The sequence below is a fragment of the Anomaloglossus baeobatrachus genome, chromosome 12, assembly GCF_048569485.1.
Source record: "Anomaloglossus baeobatrachus isolate aAnoBae1 chromosome 12, aAnoBae1.hap1, whole genome shotgun sequence".
NCBI lineage: Eukaryota > Metazoa > Chordata > Amphibia > Anura > Aromobatidae > Anomaloglossus > Anomaloglossus baeobatrachus.
This window is the reverse complement of record NC_134364.1, coordinates 31499101-31513867: the sequence shown is the minus strand read 5'-3', so window position 1 is coordinate 31513867 and position 14767 is coordinate 31499101. Positions and strand designations below refer to the sequence as shown.

At 57.2% G+C, this 14767-nt stretch overlaps 1 protein-coding gene across 5 annotated transcripts in view; it reads left to right on the top strand.

The window, feature by feature from the left end:
* Nucleotides 1-14767, top strand: part of RALGAPA1 (Ral GTPase activating protein catalytic subunit alpha 1) — a 371616-nt gene that overhangs the window by 290617 nt on the left and 66232 nt on the right. For all 5 annotated transcript variants that reach the window (XM_075330777.1, XM_075330774.1, XM_075330775.1 and 2 more), the window contains one exon: nt 6891-7046. In XM_075330777.1, the coding sequence (XP_075186892.1) occupies nt 6891-7046 (156 nt within the window). The remainder of the gene's footprint in view (nt 1-6890; nt 7047-14767) is intronic.

Here is a 14767-nt window from a genome sequence, read left to right as displayed (position 1 = left end):
GGATGGGCTCTACATGGCTGGTTCCCACCGTGAAGCATGAAGGAGGAGGTGTGATGGTGTGGGGGGGCTTTGCTGGTGACACTGTTGGGGATTTATTCAAAATTGAAGGCATACTGAACCAGCATGCCTACCACAGAATCTTGCAGCGGCATGCTATTCCATCCGGTTTGCGTTTAGTTGGACCATCATTTATTTTTCAACAGGGCAATGACCCCAAACACACCTCCAGGCTGTGTAAGGGCTATGTGACTAAGAAGGAGAGTGATGGAGTGCTACACCAGATGACCTGGTCTCCACAGTCACCAGACCTGAACCCAATCGAGATGGTTTGGGGTGAGCTGGACCACATAGTGAAGGCAAAAGGGCCAACAAGTGCTAAGCATCTCTGGGAGCTCCTTCAAGACTGTTGGAAAACAATTTCCGGTGACTTCCTCTTGAAGCTCATCAAGAGAATGCCAAGAGTGTGCAAAGCAGTAATCAAAGCAAAAGGTGGCTACTTTGAAGAACCTAGAATATAAGACCTATTTTCCTTTCGTCACGACAGCACCCACGAGAGAGGGATCCGCCCCCTTCAGGACAGGAAACCTACAGATAAAAAGGGGCGGTCCCCCTCCCTCATCAGTTGGTTTCCTGTCCTGCAGGGATCGGAACCTACAGTACCTGGGTCCAGTTGAGTCCGTGCGGTCTCCAAGGGAACGGCGGAGCTCAGGATCCGGAAGCACGGATGGTGGAGCTACCCTCGTGGACTCCGTCCTCCGGTGCACCTCGTCCTCTTTCTCCTGGTCCGGCTTTGCCTCCAGGGATATGACGCCTGCAGCAGAGCGTGCTTCTACCAGAACGTGTGCGCGGTGGGGGGGGCCCTGCCGCGTCAGCGCACGCTCCCTGCTGTAGTGACCCGGAAGTCTGCAGGAGCGCTTCCGGGGGAGCGGCCGGGAAGGTTCCTAGTGAAGCCCGTGGTCCCCTCCATCCTGGCCGGACGCTGCGGTGCTGGTGAGTTGCTATGGCGGTCGGGCCGGAGCCTCTCCCTGACGTGTGCCTGCGTCTTCACCGCTGCACGGCGGGTGCACGCGGGAAGGGGTGTCCTGGGCCTTCCGCGTTCTGTCTCCACGACGGTGGCCCGGCTGTGCTCCTGCTTCTGCGGATCGGGGGGGCTCGGCTGTGGATCTCTGCCAGCCCTTCCCCCTGCCCTTCAGCCCGGGGCTAGTCCCCTTCTGGGACGGTCCCTCTGCCGTCAGCGTCCCTCATGCTGTGCTGTGGCAGGCGTCCTGGTGGTGTCTGCACTGGGGTGTGCGCTGGGGTGCCCTCTTGGTCTCTCCTGCCTCTGAGCTCCTGGGCCCCTGTGGCCTCCTGGCCCCTGTGGCCTCCTGGCCTCGGTGGACCCTGGCCCCTGTGGCCTCCTGGCCTCGGTGGACCCTGGCCCCTGTGGCCTCCTGGCCCCTGTGGCCTCCTGGCCTCCTGGCCCCTGTGGCCTCCTGGCCTCTGTGGCCTCCTGTGGCTTCGGTCTCCTGTGGCCTCTGTGGCCTCTGGGCCTCTGTGGACTCCTGGCCCCTGTAGCCTCCTGGCCCCTGTGGACTCCTGGCCCCTGTGGACTTCTGGCATCTGTGTCCTCCTGGCCTCTGTGTCCTCCTGGCCTCTGTGTCCTCCTGGCCTCTGTGTCCTCCTGGCCTCTGTGTCCTCCTGGCCTCTGTGTCCTCCTGGCCTCTGTGTCCTCCTGGCCTCTGTGTCCTCCTGGCCTCTGTGTCCTCCTGGCCTCTGTGTCCTCCTGGTCTCTGTGTCCTCCTGGTCTCTGTGTCCTCCTGGCCTCGGTGTCCTCCTGGCCTCGGTGTCCTCCTGGCCTCGGTGTCCTCCTGGCCTCGGTGTCCTCCTGGCCTCGGTGTCCTCCTGGCCTCGGTGTCCTCCTGGCCTCTGTGGCCTCCTGGCCTCTGTGGCCTCCTGGCCTCTTGGCTTCTGTGGCCTCCGGGCCTCTTGGCTTCTGTGGCCTCCGGGCCTCTTGGCTTCTGTGGCCTCCGGGCCTCTTGGCTTCTGTGGCCTCCGGGCCTCTTGGCGTCTGTGGCCTCCGGGCCTCTTGGCTTTTGTGGCCTCCGGACCCCCTGGCTTCTGTGGCCTCCTGGCTTCTGTGGTCTCTGGGCCTTTTTGGCTTCTGTGGCCTCTGGGCCTCTTGGCTTCTGTGGCCTCTGGGCTTCTGTGGCTTCGGGGCCTCTGGGCTTCTGTGGCCTCTGGGCTTCTGTGGCCTCTGGCTTCGGTGGCCTCCTGGCTTCTGTGGCCTCCTGGGCCTCCTGGCTTCTGTGGCCTATGGGCCTCCTTGCTTCTGTGGCCTCTGGGCCTCCGGGCTTCTGTGGCCTCTGTGCCTGTTGGCCTCTGTGCCTGTTGGCCTCTGTGCCTGTTGGCCGCTGTGCCTGTTGGCCGCTGTGCCTGTTGGCCGCTGTGCCTGTTGGCCTCTGTGCCTGTTGGCCGCTGTGCCTGTTGGCCGCTGTGCCTGTTGGCCGCTGTGCCTGTTGGCCTCTGTGCCTGTTGGCCTCTGTGCCTGTTGGCCTCTGTGCCGCTTGGCCTCTGTGCCGCTTGGCCTCTGTGCCGCTTGACCGCTGTGCCGCTTGGCCTCGGTCCCTCCGGGCTTCTGTGCTTCGGGGCCTTGGTCCTCTGTGCCTCTTGGCCTCGTGCTTCCTGGCCTCGTGCTTCCTGGCCTCGTGCTTCCTGGCCTCGTGCCTCTGTCAGTCTGTCCCTCCGGGCCTGGGGCCTCTGTGCCTCCTGGCCTTGGGCCTCTGTGCCTCCTGGCCTTGGGCCTCTGTGCCTCCTGGCCGCTGTGCCTGTTGGCCTCTGTGCCTGTTGGCCTCTGTGCCTGTTGGCCTCTGTGCCTGTTGGCCGCTGTGCCTGTTGGCCTCTGTGCCTGTTGGCCGCTGTGCCTGTTGGCCTCTGTGCCTGTTGGCCGCTGTGCCTGTTGGCCGCTGTGCCTGTTGGCCGCTGTGCCTGTTGGCCGCTGTGCCGCTTGGCCTCTGTGCCGCTTGGCCTCTGTGCCGCTTGGCCTCTGTGCCGCTTGACCGCTGTGCCGCTTGGCCTCGGTCCCTCCGGGCTTCTGTGCTTCGGGGCCTTGGTCCTCTGTGCCTCTTGGCCTCGTGCTTCCTGGCCTCGTGCTTCCTGGCCTCGTGCTTCCTGGCCTCGTGCTTCCTGGCCTCGTGCTTCCTGGCCTCGTGCCTCTGTCAGTCTGTCCCTCCGGGCCTGGGGCCTCTGTGCCTCCTGGCCTTGGGCCTCTGTGCCTCCTGGCCTTGGGCCTCTGTGCCTCCTGGCCGCTGTGCCTGTTGGCCTCTGTGCCTGTTGGCCTCTGTGCCTGTTGGCCTCTGTGCCTGTTGGCCTCTGTGCCGCTTGGCCTCTGTGCCGCTTGACCGCTGTGCCGCTTGGCCTCGGTCCCTCCGGGCTTCTGTGCTTCGGGGCCTTGGTCCTCTGTGCCTCTTGGCCTCGTGCTTCCTGGCCTCGTGCTTCCTGGCCTCGTGCTTCCTGGCCTCGTGCTTCTTGGCCTCGTGCTTCTTGGCCTCGTGCTTCTTGGCCTCGTGCTTCCTGGCCTCGTGCTCCGGGCCTCGTGCTTCCTGGCCTTGTGCTTCCTGGCCTCGTGCCTCTGTCAGTCTGTCCCTCCGGGCCTTGGGCCTCTGTGCCTCCTGGCCTTGGGCCTCTGTGCCTCCTGGCCTTGGGCCTCTGTGCCTCCTGGCCTTAGGCCTCTGTGCCTCCTGGCCTTTGGGCCTCTGTGCCTCCGGGCCTCTGTGCCTTCGGGCCTCTGTGCCTCCTGGCCTTTGGGCCTCTGTGCCTCCTGGCCTTTGGGCCTCTGTGCCTCCTGGCCTTTGGGCCTCTGTGCCTCCGGGCCTCTGTGCCTTCGGGCCTCTGTGCCTCCTGGCCTCGGGCCTCTGTGCCTCCTGGCCTCGGGCCTCTGTGCCTCCTGGCCTCGGGCCTCTGTGCCTCCTGGCCTCGGGCCTCTGTGCCTCCTGGCCTCGGGCCTCTGTGCCTCCTGGCCTCGGGCTCTCTGCCTCCTGGCCTCGGGCCTCTCTGCCTCCTGGCCTCGGGCTTCTCTCCCTCCTGGCCTTGGTGCCTCCTGGCCTTGGTGCCTCCTGGCCTCGGTGCCTCCTGCCTCGGTGCCTCCTGGCCTCGGGCCTCTGTGCCTTGTGCTTCCTGGCCGCGTGCCTCTGTTGCCTCCTGGTCTCGTGTCTCCGGCCTCTGTGCTTCCGGGTCTTGTGCTTCCTGGCCTCTGTGTTTCCGGGCCTCCTGGCCTCTGTACTTCCTTGCCTCCTGGCCTCCGGCCTTCCTGGTCTCTGGGCCTCCTGGCCTTTGTGGCCTCTGTGGCTTCTTGCCCTCTGTGGCTTCCTGGCCTCTGGACCTCCCGGCCTTGGGCCTCCGGGCCCTGTGCCTCCTGGCCTCCTGCTTCTGTGCCTCCTGGCCTTGGGCCTCTGGGCCTCCTGCCCTCTGTGTTTCCTGGCCTCCTGCCCTCTGTGTTTCCTGGCCTCCTGCCCTCTGTGTTTCCTGGCCTCCTGCCCTCTGTGTTTCCTGGCCTCCTGCCCTCTGTGCCTCTTGGCCTCTGTGCCTCTTGGCCTCTGTGCCTCTTGGCCTCTGTGCCTCTGGGCCTCTGTGTCTCCTGCAGCTGGGCCTCTGGGCCTCTTGGCCTCTGGCCGTCTGGGCCTCTGGGCTTCTGTGCCTCGGGGCTTCGGTGCCTCGGGGCTTCGGTGCCTCTGGGATTCTGTGCCTCTGGGATTCTGTGCCTCTGGGGGCTTCTGTGCCTCTGGGCTTCTGTGCCTCTGGACTTCTGTGCCTCTGGGCTTCTGTGCCTCTGGGCTTCTGTGCCTCTGGGCTTCTGTGCCTCTGGGCTTGTGTGCATCTGGCCCTCTGTGCCTCTGGCCCTCTGTGCTTCTGGCCCTCTGTGCTTCTGGCCCTCTGTGCGTCTGGCCCTCTGTGCGTCTGGCCCTCTGTGCGTCTGGCCCTCTGTGCGTCTGGCCCTCTGTGCGTCTGGCCCTCTGTGCGTCTGGCCCTCTGTGCGTCTGGCCCTCTGTGCGTCTGGCCCTCTGTGCGTCTGGCCCTCTGTGCGTCTGGCCCTCTGTGCGTCTGACCCTCTGTGCGTCTGGCCCTCTGTGCGTCTGGCCCTCTGTGCGTCTGGCCCTCTGTGCGTCTGGCCCTCTGTGCGTCTGGCCCTCTGTGCGTCTGGCCCTCTGTGCGTCTGGCCCTCTGTGCGTCTGTGCCTCTTGGCCTCTGTACTCTTGGCCTCTTGGCCCCTGGGCCTCTTGGCCCCTGGGCCTCTTGGCCTTGGACCGCGGGGGCCTGTGTTCTGGTCTTCCACCTCTGCCGCCTTGCGCCTCCCTGGCCTTGCGCCGGGCCTGGCGCCTCGGGTTTCTTGCTTCGCTTCTGGTGTTTTTTGTCGGGGCATTGCTGCCTTCCCGTCCTTGCTGCGCTGTAGGCCGCCAGTCCGCACCCAACCTTGTGGTCGGCTGTGGTTGCTCTTCCTGCCCTCCCTTCCTCCCTCCTCATCTGCTGTCTTCCGTTGTCCTCTGTTCTGCCGTTCTCCTGTCCGGACGGGTTATGGGTCTCTCGGTCGGTCCCCTCCGGGTAACTGTTTCTGCCCTGGGCGCCCTGTTTCCATCCCGTCTTGCGGGTTCTGAGGGGTTGTGCGTTCCTTCCGGCTGGGGGCCGCTGCCAGCCGGCCCGTCTACCGGCTCTCCTCCCTGGGGTCTTGCTCTGGGGTTGGGCGCCCTACCCTTTGCGCCCTTCTTGCCCCTCTCTGTCATGTGCTCTTTCTCCCTTCCTTCCTTTCGCGTCCTTGCTTGGAAGGGCCGCTGTCCCCCCCTCCGGGTCGCTCGGCGGCCCCTTGGCGGCTGGATGGGTCTTTTATTTTTTGTCTTTCAGGGTTCTGGCTGTGCTCCTCTGGTGTCGTGCCGTCCTTTGCCCCGATGGCTGTGGGCTACGGTTTCCCTCGCGTCTGTGGTGCAGCCTGTTCTCCTGTCCTTCTCGGTGACGGATCGTTCTCCTGCGAGGTGGCCTCCTACTTGGTGGCTGTGGCGGATGTCTCCTCGACGGTTTTGTAAGACTGTGCCTTGGTCTTCTCCTTCAACTTTTCCAGGCTCTGCCGGCTGGCCTTTGGTTCTTCCACTAACCTTCCATTTGGCAGCTTGGCTCTTCCCGTGGTTATCCCGCCCTCAGTGTGTCTTCTCTCTAAGTCTCTCGTGGGTGCTGTCGTGACGAAAGGAAAAGACTATATTACGTACCGGTAATGGGATTTTCCTGAGTCCACGACAGCACCCTTTACACCCCTGCCCTTTCTTTGTTTGTTTTTTCTCACGCTTCGGTGTCCTGGGATTGGTCTGTGTTATTTGCTAATTCTTTGGCGGTTCCTCTCCCGGTCTCTGCAACCAACTGATGAGGGAGGGGGACCGCCCCTTTTTATCTGTAGGTTTCCTGTCCTGAAGGGGGCGGATCCCTCTCTCGTGGGTGCTGTTGTGGACTCAGGAAAATCCCATTACCAGTACGTAATATAGTCTTTTCAGTTGTTTCACACTTTTTTGTTAAGTATTTCATTCCACATGTGTTAATTCATAGTTTTGATGCCTTCAATGTGAATCTACAATTTTCAAAGTCATGAAAATAAAGAAAACTCATTGAATGAGAAGGTGTGTCCAAACTTTTGGTCTGCACTGTATGCCCAGACAACCACGCCATATATTACCATAATTTATTTTTTCCTGCTGTATTATTTATAATGCAGAAAATGTGACAATTTACATTTTCCCCAATTTGCATATTGCATATTTATATATAGTATATATTTTTTTTTTTAAATTTATCTTATAAATACTCTATAAAATTACTAGTAAGACAGTAAGATCAGTGGTATTGGGTTCAACAACTAATATGTGATGTGTCTGCAGGTGAATCTGGCTAACCACTGCGGCTTCTTGGGGGGGCTCCAGAGGAACAAGAGCACTGGACTGAGCACCCCGTATTTTACCACCTCTATTGTAGAGGTCATGTTCCATGTCTCCACTAGGATGCTTTCTGACTCCGATGACTGTTTAACAAAAAAGGTGAGCGAGCAATGACATGGTGTGACGCGGGTTTTACAGATCATAGAGGGATTGTGGATTTTATCCTTAAAGGGAACCTGTCGGGGTGAAAATGCTCTCTGATCTGCAGCCAGGATGTCATTGAGCAGAAGTAACTGAGCAAATTGATGTACCGTATTTTTCAGACTATAAGACGCACCCTGGTTTTAGAGGAGGAAAATACATTTTTAACCAAAAAGTGTGGTCAATACACACTGTTATGGGGCAAGGATTTGCTGCTGACACTTATGGGGGTAATGTCCCCAAATTCTCTACTAAGGTACCCCATCCTGGTGATGATCCTCCTGCCTTTTATATGATCCCCTTCCTTGTGTATCTGTCCCTCATCCTGGTATAGCCCCCATCCTAATAAATAGCCCCGTCCTGCTATATACCCCCGTCCTGCTATATACCCCCGTCTTGCTATATACCCCCGTCTTGCTATATACCCCCGTCTTGCTATATACCCCCGTCTTGCTATATACCCCGTCCTGCTATATACCCCCCGTCCTGCTATATACCCCCATCCTGCTATATACCCCTGTCCTGCTATATACCCCTGTCCTGCTATACACCCCCGTCCTGCTATACACCCCCGTCCTGCTATATACCCCCGTCCTGCTATACATCCCCGTCCTGCTATACATCCCCGTCCTGCTATACATCCCCGTCCTGCTATACACCCCCGTCCTGCTATATACCCCCGTCCTGCTATATACCCCCATCCTGCTATATACCCCCATGCTTCTCATAATATACCCCCGTCCTGCTCATAATATAACCCCATCCTGCTATATACCCTCATTCCGTTATATACCCTCATCCTGGTATATGGCCTGCATCCTGTGGCGCACAAAAAAAAAAAATAAACATTTATACTCACCTTTCCTCACTCCAGCAGCATCGCTCGTCCTCCTGTCTGTCAGCAGCAGCAGCACTGACCTGTGTGGAGCCGTTCCCCTGCAGCATTGCGATGTCCTCCTGTCTGCCGTCCGCTGATGTGTGTAGAGAGCGGTACGCACAGGGATGACGTCATCGCTGTGCGCACCGCTCTCCACACACAGCAGCGGCCGGCAGACAGGAGGACATCGTGATGCTGCAGGGAACGGTGAGTATACCGTACTTGTTCACTCCCTCCCGCGCTGATGATGATGTGCAGAGGGCAGTGAATACAGCCGCACCTGATCAGTCCTGGTTGTAGTTTCCAGGGGTCACATGGGCCGGTTGTTGAGTGTGCGCGCATCCCCATTAAATAAGATTAAACATTAAATAAGCTGCACTTTCGTAATACACTTTCAAGAAGTTTCGCCCCTTTTTTTTTATTTATTTTTTTTTACATCGGATACACACATGCGTTTTGTGCAGTCACTGGCATATCACAGTGCATTGACCAGTAACATATCTTCTGAATTGATCTTATATATGTCCAGGCATCATGGTTTCTGATGTGTGAATCTGACCTTAAAGGGAATCTGTCAGCAGATTTTTGCTTTATAATCTGAGAGCAGCATGGTGTAGGGCCTGAGACCCTGATTCCAGGGATGTACAACTTACTGAGCTGTATGTTGTTGCAATAAAATCAGTGTTTTATCAGCAGGAGATTATCACTACAGGACTAGTGGTCTCATGCCTCCTAGTCAGCTGCTTTGTGTAACCACGCCCCACCATTATCAATATGCAGTGTATACAGAAGGCTGCAAATCAGTGGTGGGGGGTGGGGTTATACAGAGGTCATCATTCTGAGCTCTGCTAAATCTGCAGCAGAGAAAACTGATTTGTATAAAAATGAGGGCAAACTGCCCAGTAAGTGACACATTGCTGGAATCAGGATCTCAGCCCCTACACCATGCTGCTCTCAGATTACATCGCAAAAACCTGGCAACACATTCCCTTTAAACATATTCCAATACTTTTATGGGACATGAGTTGCTGGGTTATGCAGGAGGTGGGACGCAAGTTGCTGGGTCATACAGGAAGCAAGACATGAGTTGCCGGGTCAAGCAGCAGATGGGACGCGAGTTGCCGGGTCAAGCAGGAGGTGGGACGCGAGTTGCCCGGTCAGGCAGGAGGTGGGATGCGAGTTGCCCGGTCAGGCAGAAGGTGGGAAGCGAGTTGCCCGGTCAGGCAGAAGGTGGGACGCGAGTTGCCCGGTCATGCAGAAGGTGGGACGCGAGTTGCCCGGTCAGGCAGGAGGTGGGACGCGAGTTGCCCGGTCAGGCAGTAGGTGGGACGCGAGTTGCCCGGTCAGGCAGGAGGTGGGACACGAGATTCCCGGTCAGGCGGGAGGTGGGACGCGAGTTGCCCGGTCAGGCGGGAGGTGGGACGCAAGTTGCCCGGTCAGGCGGGAGGTGGGACGCGAGTTGCCCGGTCAGGCGGGAGGTGAGACGCGAGTTGCCCGGTCAGGCGGGAGGTGGGACGCGAGTTGCCCTGTCAGGCGGGAGGTGGGACGCGAGTTGCCCGGTCAGGCGGGAGGTGGGACGCGAGTTGCCCGGTCAGGCGGGAGGTGGGACGCGAGTTGCCCGGTCAGGCGGGAGGTGGGACGCGAGTTGCCCGGTCAGGCGGGAGGTGAGACGCGAGTTGCCCGGTCAGGCGGGAGGTGGGACGCGAGTTGCCCTGTCAGGCGGGAGGTGGGACGCGAGTTGCCCGGTCAGGCGGGAGGTGGGACGCGAGTTGCCCGGTCAGGCGGGAGGTGGGACGCGAGTTGCCCGGTCAGGCGGGAGGTGGGAAGCGAGTTGCCCGGTCAGGCGGGAGGTGGGACGCGAGTTGCCCGGTCAGGCGGGAGGTGGGACGCGAGTTGCCCGGTCAGGCGGGAGGTGGGACGCGAGTTGCCCGGTCGGGCGGGAGGTGGGACGCGAGTTGCCGGGTCAGGCGGGAGGTGGGACGCGAGTTGCCGGGTCAGGCGGGAGGTGGGACGCGAGTTGCCGGGTCAGGCGGGAGGTGGGACGCGAGTTGCCGGGTCAGGCGGGAGGTGGGACGCGAGTTGCCGGGTCAGGCGGGAGGTGGGACGCGAGTTGCCGGGTCAGGCGGGAGGTGGGACGCGAGTTGCCGGGTCAGGCGGGAGGTGGGACGCGAGTTGCCGGGTCATGCGGGAGGTGGGACGCGAGTTGCCGGGTCAGGCGGGAGGTGGGACGCGAGTTGCCGGGTCAGGCGGGAGGTGGGACGCGAGTTGCTGGGTCAGGCGGGAGGTGGGACGCGAGTTGCCCGGTCAGGCGGGAGGTGGGACGCGAGTTGCCCGGTCAGGCGGGAGGTGGGACGCGAGTTGCTCGGTCAGGCGGAAGGTGGGACGCGAGTTTCCCGGTCAGGCGGGAGGTGGGACGCGAGTTGCCCGGTCAGGCGGGAGGTGGGACGCGAGTTGCCCGGTCAGGCGGGAGGTGGGACGCGAGTTGCCCGGTCAGGCGGGAGGTGGGACGCGAGTTGCCCGGTCAGGCGGGAGGTGGGACGCGAGTTGCCGGGTCAGGCGGGAGGTGGGACGCGAGTTGCCGGGTCAGGCGGGAGGTGGGACGCGAGTTGCCGGGTCAGGCGGGAGGTGGGACGCGAGTTGCCGGGTCAGGCGGGAGGTGGGACGCGAGTTGCCGGGTCAGGCGGGAGGTGGGACGCGAGTTGCTGGGTCAGGCGGGAGGTGGGACGCGAGTTGCTGGGTCAGGCGGGAGGTGGGACGCGAGTTGCTGGGTCAGGCGGGAGGTGGGACGCGAGTTGCTGGGTCAGGCGGGAGGTGGGACGCGAGTTGCCCGGTCAGGCGGGAGGTGGGACGCGAGTTGCCCGGTCAGGCGGGAGGTGGGACGCGAGTTGCCCGGTCAGGCGGGAGGTGGGACGCGAGTTTCCCGGTCAGGCGGGAGGTGGGACGCGAGTTGCCCGGTCAGGCGGGAGGTGGGACGCGAGTTTCCCGGTCAGGCGGGAGGTGGGACGCGAGTTGCCCGGTCAGGCGGCAGGTGGGACGCGAGTAATGTAAAATTAAAAAAATTCTAAGCCTTTTATTTTTACAATTTTACTTAGATATTTAAGTTTAACTCTCAAATACAAAGCGTTGTGCTCTTTTCAGGGGATAAATCCAGCAGATTGGGGCAGATTTGCCGGTGAGCCGAGTGCTCGCTGAGCTCAAGCAAGCAGCAAGTGCACAGCGGTGTCTCTGCATAAGTATTTGCTTTTGCTGCGTATGGATAATTCCACATTACTACTAACAAGTGTGTGATCGTGGCCCTTGTTGGGGTGCACATCCTCCCCCCGCCCCCCGACTCCTGCAGACATGCATCTTCTGAGGTGTTAATCCAGTCAGTGGGAACTTTAATGAGCGCAGGCTGGATTGCGGGGATGCAGGAAGAGGGAGCCGCTTGACCTCAGCATGGAGTTTAATGCCTCTAATTAAATTAGAAGGATGGAGTATTGGGATCTGGCCATGCCTCGGGCTCTCGCTGTGTGCTATGGATCCTCCTGTGTCTGTCACATACAAAGACAACTCCATTTCATCACCATTATTGTAAGGAAAAATGATCTACCGCAAAAGCCATATGTCCAGACTGTGCATTGGACATATTGTAATCCTGTCAGTACTGTATAGCATTTGTATGTTTAGTTACTATTCTGTATGCCCTGACATGCATGTGTCTATTTATTTAATTTCCTTCAGTATATAGCAGATCTATCACCAGATTTCACAATAGAACTTGCATAAATTACTAAATGCATCTCCTCAACCTGATGGGGCTGATGTATTTACTTTGAAAATCCATGTCTACTGGCTGTATAATCCTTTTAAGAAAGTTTAACTCAACCTCCACCCACCTAGCTGGATTGTCAGCTCCTCAGTGCCCCTCCTCCCTGCTGCAGTTAATTCTCACACTGCTCAGTACAAGCTGCAGCTGTCAGATTAGGTGGGCCCAGGCTTAACACACTTGGACTTATGAGCCATGTCTGTCAATAACTGGATTCAGAAAACGTTTATCTTAATAGAGCAATTGGGAGGTTTCTACCTTGTTTCCCCGAAAATAAAACCTCCCCCGAAAATAAGACCTCCTAGGAGTTTTTAGGGAAGCTTTAATATAAGACATCCCCTGAAAATAAGACCTAGCCGCGGTCAATAATGAAGTGTCATGCAGCTGTGAAAGAGTTAAAGACACTGCAGGACACTTCATTATAGGCAGCGGACACCCCCAGAAAAGAGAAGACAGAAGAAAGAAGACCCCCGATCATACTCACCAGACGCCGACCGGGAGAAGGTGAGCGCATCAAGGTCCTGCGGCGGAACACACACACACACATCAGATCATACACACACACACATCAGATCACACTCACTGTCTCTCACACGCACACACCAACACACTACAGATCGCATCCACACACTCACAACATCCGGCGAAATCGCTTGCTTCTCGGTGGCGATACTGTGCAGTGACCTTCCAGGACCTGCCGAGGATCACATGGCCGGAATCATGTGGTATGTCCGGATGTTGTGAGTGTGTGCGTGCGATAGTGTGTGTGTGTGTGTGTGTGTGTGTGTATGTAAGCGATCGGATCTGTGAGTGTCGGCAGGAGGCAGAGGAGCACGGCGTGCAGCACAGCTGCTGGGACCGCCCACAGGAGGGCACAGGGAGAAGTGGGGGGTGTGTGTGTAAGTGTATGCGATCGAATGTTTGACTGTGTGTGAAAACGTATGCGATCGGATCTGTGAGTGTCGGCAGAAGGCAGAGGAGCACGGCGTGCAGCACAGCTGCTGGGACCGCCCACAGGAGGGCACAGGGAGAAGTGTGTGTGTGTGTGTGTGTGTGTGTGTGTTATCTGATGTCAGCCAGACGCAGGGGAGCACAGCTGCAGGGAGATCACGGGGCGAAGTGGTGTGTGTGTGTGATCTGATGTCGGCCAGACGCAGGGGAGGCGTGCAGCACATCTGGGAGATCACAGGAGGACCTGGGAACCATACAGACGCCCAGGGCTGGTAAGTATGACGATCCTGGGATGATGGGGGGGGGGGGGGGAGTCTGTTTTTTGTGGTGGGTAAACTTACCCCCAACCATGTCTCCTCGAGAATAAGACACCCCCTGAAAATAAGACCTAGCTCTTTTTTCAGAGCAAAAAAAATTATTAGACAGTGTCTTATTTTCGGGGAAACAGGGTAGCACCATGTTGCATCTTTAGCTTTCCCCGTCTGGCTCTGAAATGGAAAAGGATACATTTTTAAAAGTGCTATTGACATGAAATTCTTACCAGATGTCTGTAACAACCCATCCAATCCACATAGAGAAATCAAATCATAGACGTGCATACATTTAAGTTGTGTAACAATGAGAAATAACACATGTAAATGTATTGAACACATCGAGAAAGAGAGGTACAAAAAGCCATGGAAAGTCATGACACCAGCTGAAATCTGTCAGTAATTAGAAAGCAATCCTGCCACTTAAGAAACATAATATCAACTGGTTCAACTGATGGCCTATAAAAAGGTGTCTTATTAGCAGGTTGCCACGAAAGAAACATCTCATGATGGGTAAAACCAATGAGCTGCCTCAAGATCTTCATAATCTTATTGATGCAAAATATCCTGATGGCATTTGTTACAGAAGAATTTTTAAACTTGAAGGCATCAGTGAGCACTGTTGGGGCCATAATTCGGAGTGGAAAGAACATAATGTCACCATAAACCGGCCATGATCAGGTGCTCCCCACATGATTTCAAACAAAGGAGTGAAAAGCATTATCAGAAGAGTTGTCTAAGAGCCAAAGACCACCTGTGCAGAGCTACAGAAAGACCTGGAATCAGCAGGAACAATTTTTTCTTAGAAAACAATGTCATGCACTTGCCCTCCATGGCATATATGCACGCTCACCATGGATGAGTCCATTGCTGAGCAAAAAGCATGTTCAAGCTCATTTAAAGGTTTTTTTTCTCAGCAACATTTAGACAAGCCTTTGAAATACTGGGACACTATAGTCTGGTCAGATGAGCCCAAAAGTAAACTCTTTGGAGGCCATAATACACATCTTGTTCGGAGGCCAAAAGGCAAATCGCCTCAAAAAAACGCCAACAGAAGTGAAGTTTGGAGGTGCGAACATTATGGTGTGGTATTGTTATTCAGCATATGGAAATTGCATGCTTCATAATATTCAATGAAGGATGAATGGACAAAGGTACCAAAACATTCATGATAAACGTCTACTGCCATCTACCAGAATGATAAGATGAAACGAGGGTGGACATTTCGGCAAGACAGTGATCCCAAACACACAGCCAAGGAGACTCTCAACTGGTTTCAGAGAAAGAAAATAAAGCTGCTAGAATGGCCGAGCCGATCACCTGACCTGAATCCAATAGAAAATGTATGGAAGGAACTAAATCTCAGAGATCATAGAAGGAGCCCACGGGAGCTGCAGGATTTGTAGAGTGAGAAATTTAAATTCTATCGCCCTCTACTCTCCCCCATGATGAAGCGGCCAGAGGTAGACTGGCCGTGGGTGCTCGTTGAACAGAGAAGTTTTCTCATAAAGCCAGCAAATAGAAAAACTACGGCACATACCATCAAAGATCCAAATATTAACGTTCTTTATTTCATCCAACGGTGCAGGTAAAAAGCGGGAGGAGAGCTGGGTGCAGGCCCCCTCAGGACGATGGCCGTTTCGTACCAACGAAGATCCTGATATTAGCGTTCTTTATTTCATCCAACGGTGCAGGTAAAAAGCGGGAGGAGAGCTGGGTGCAGGCCCCCTCA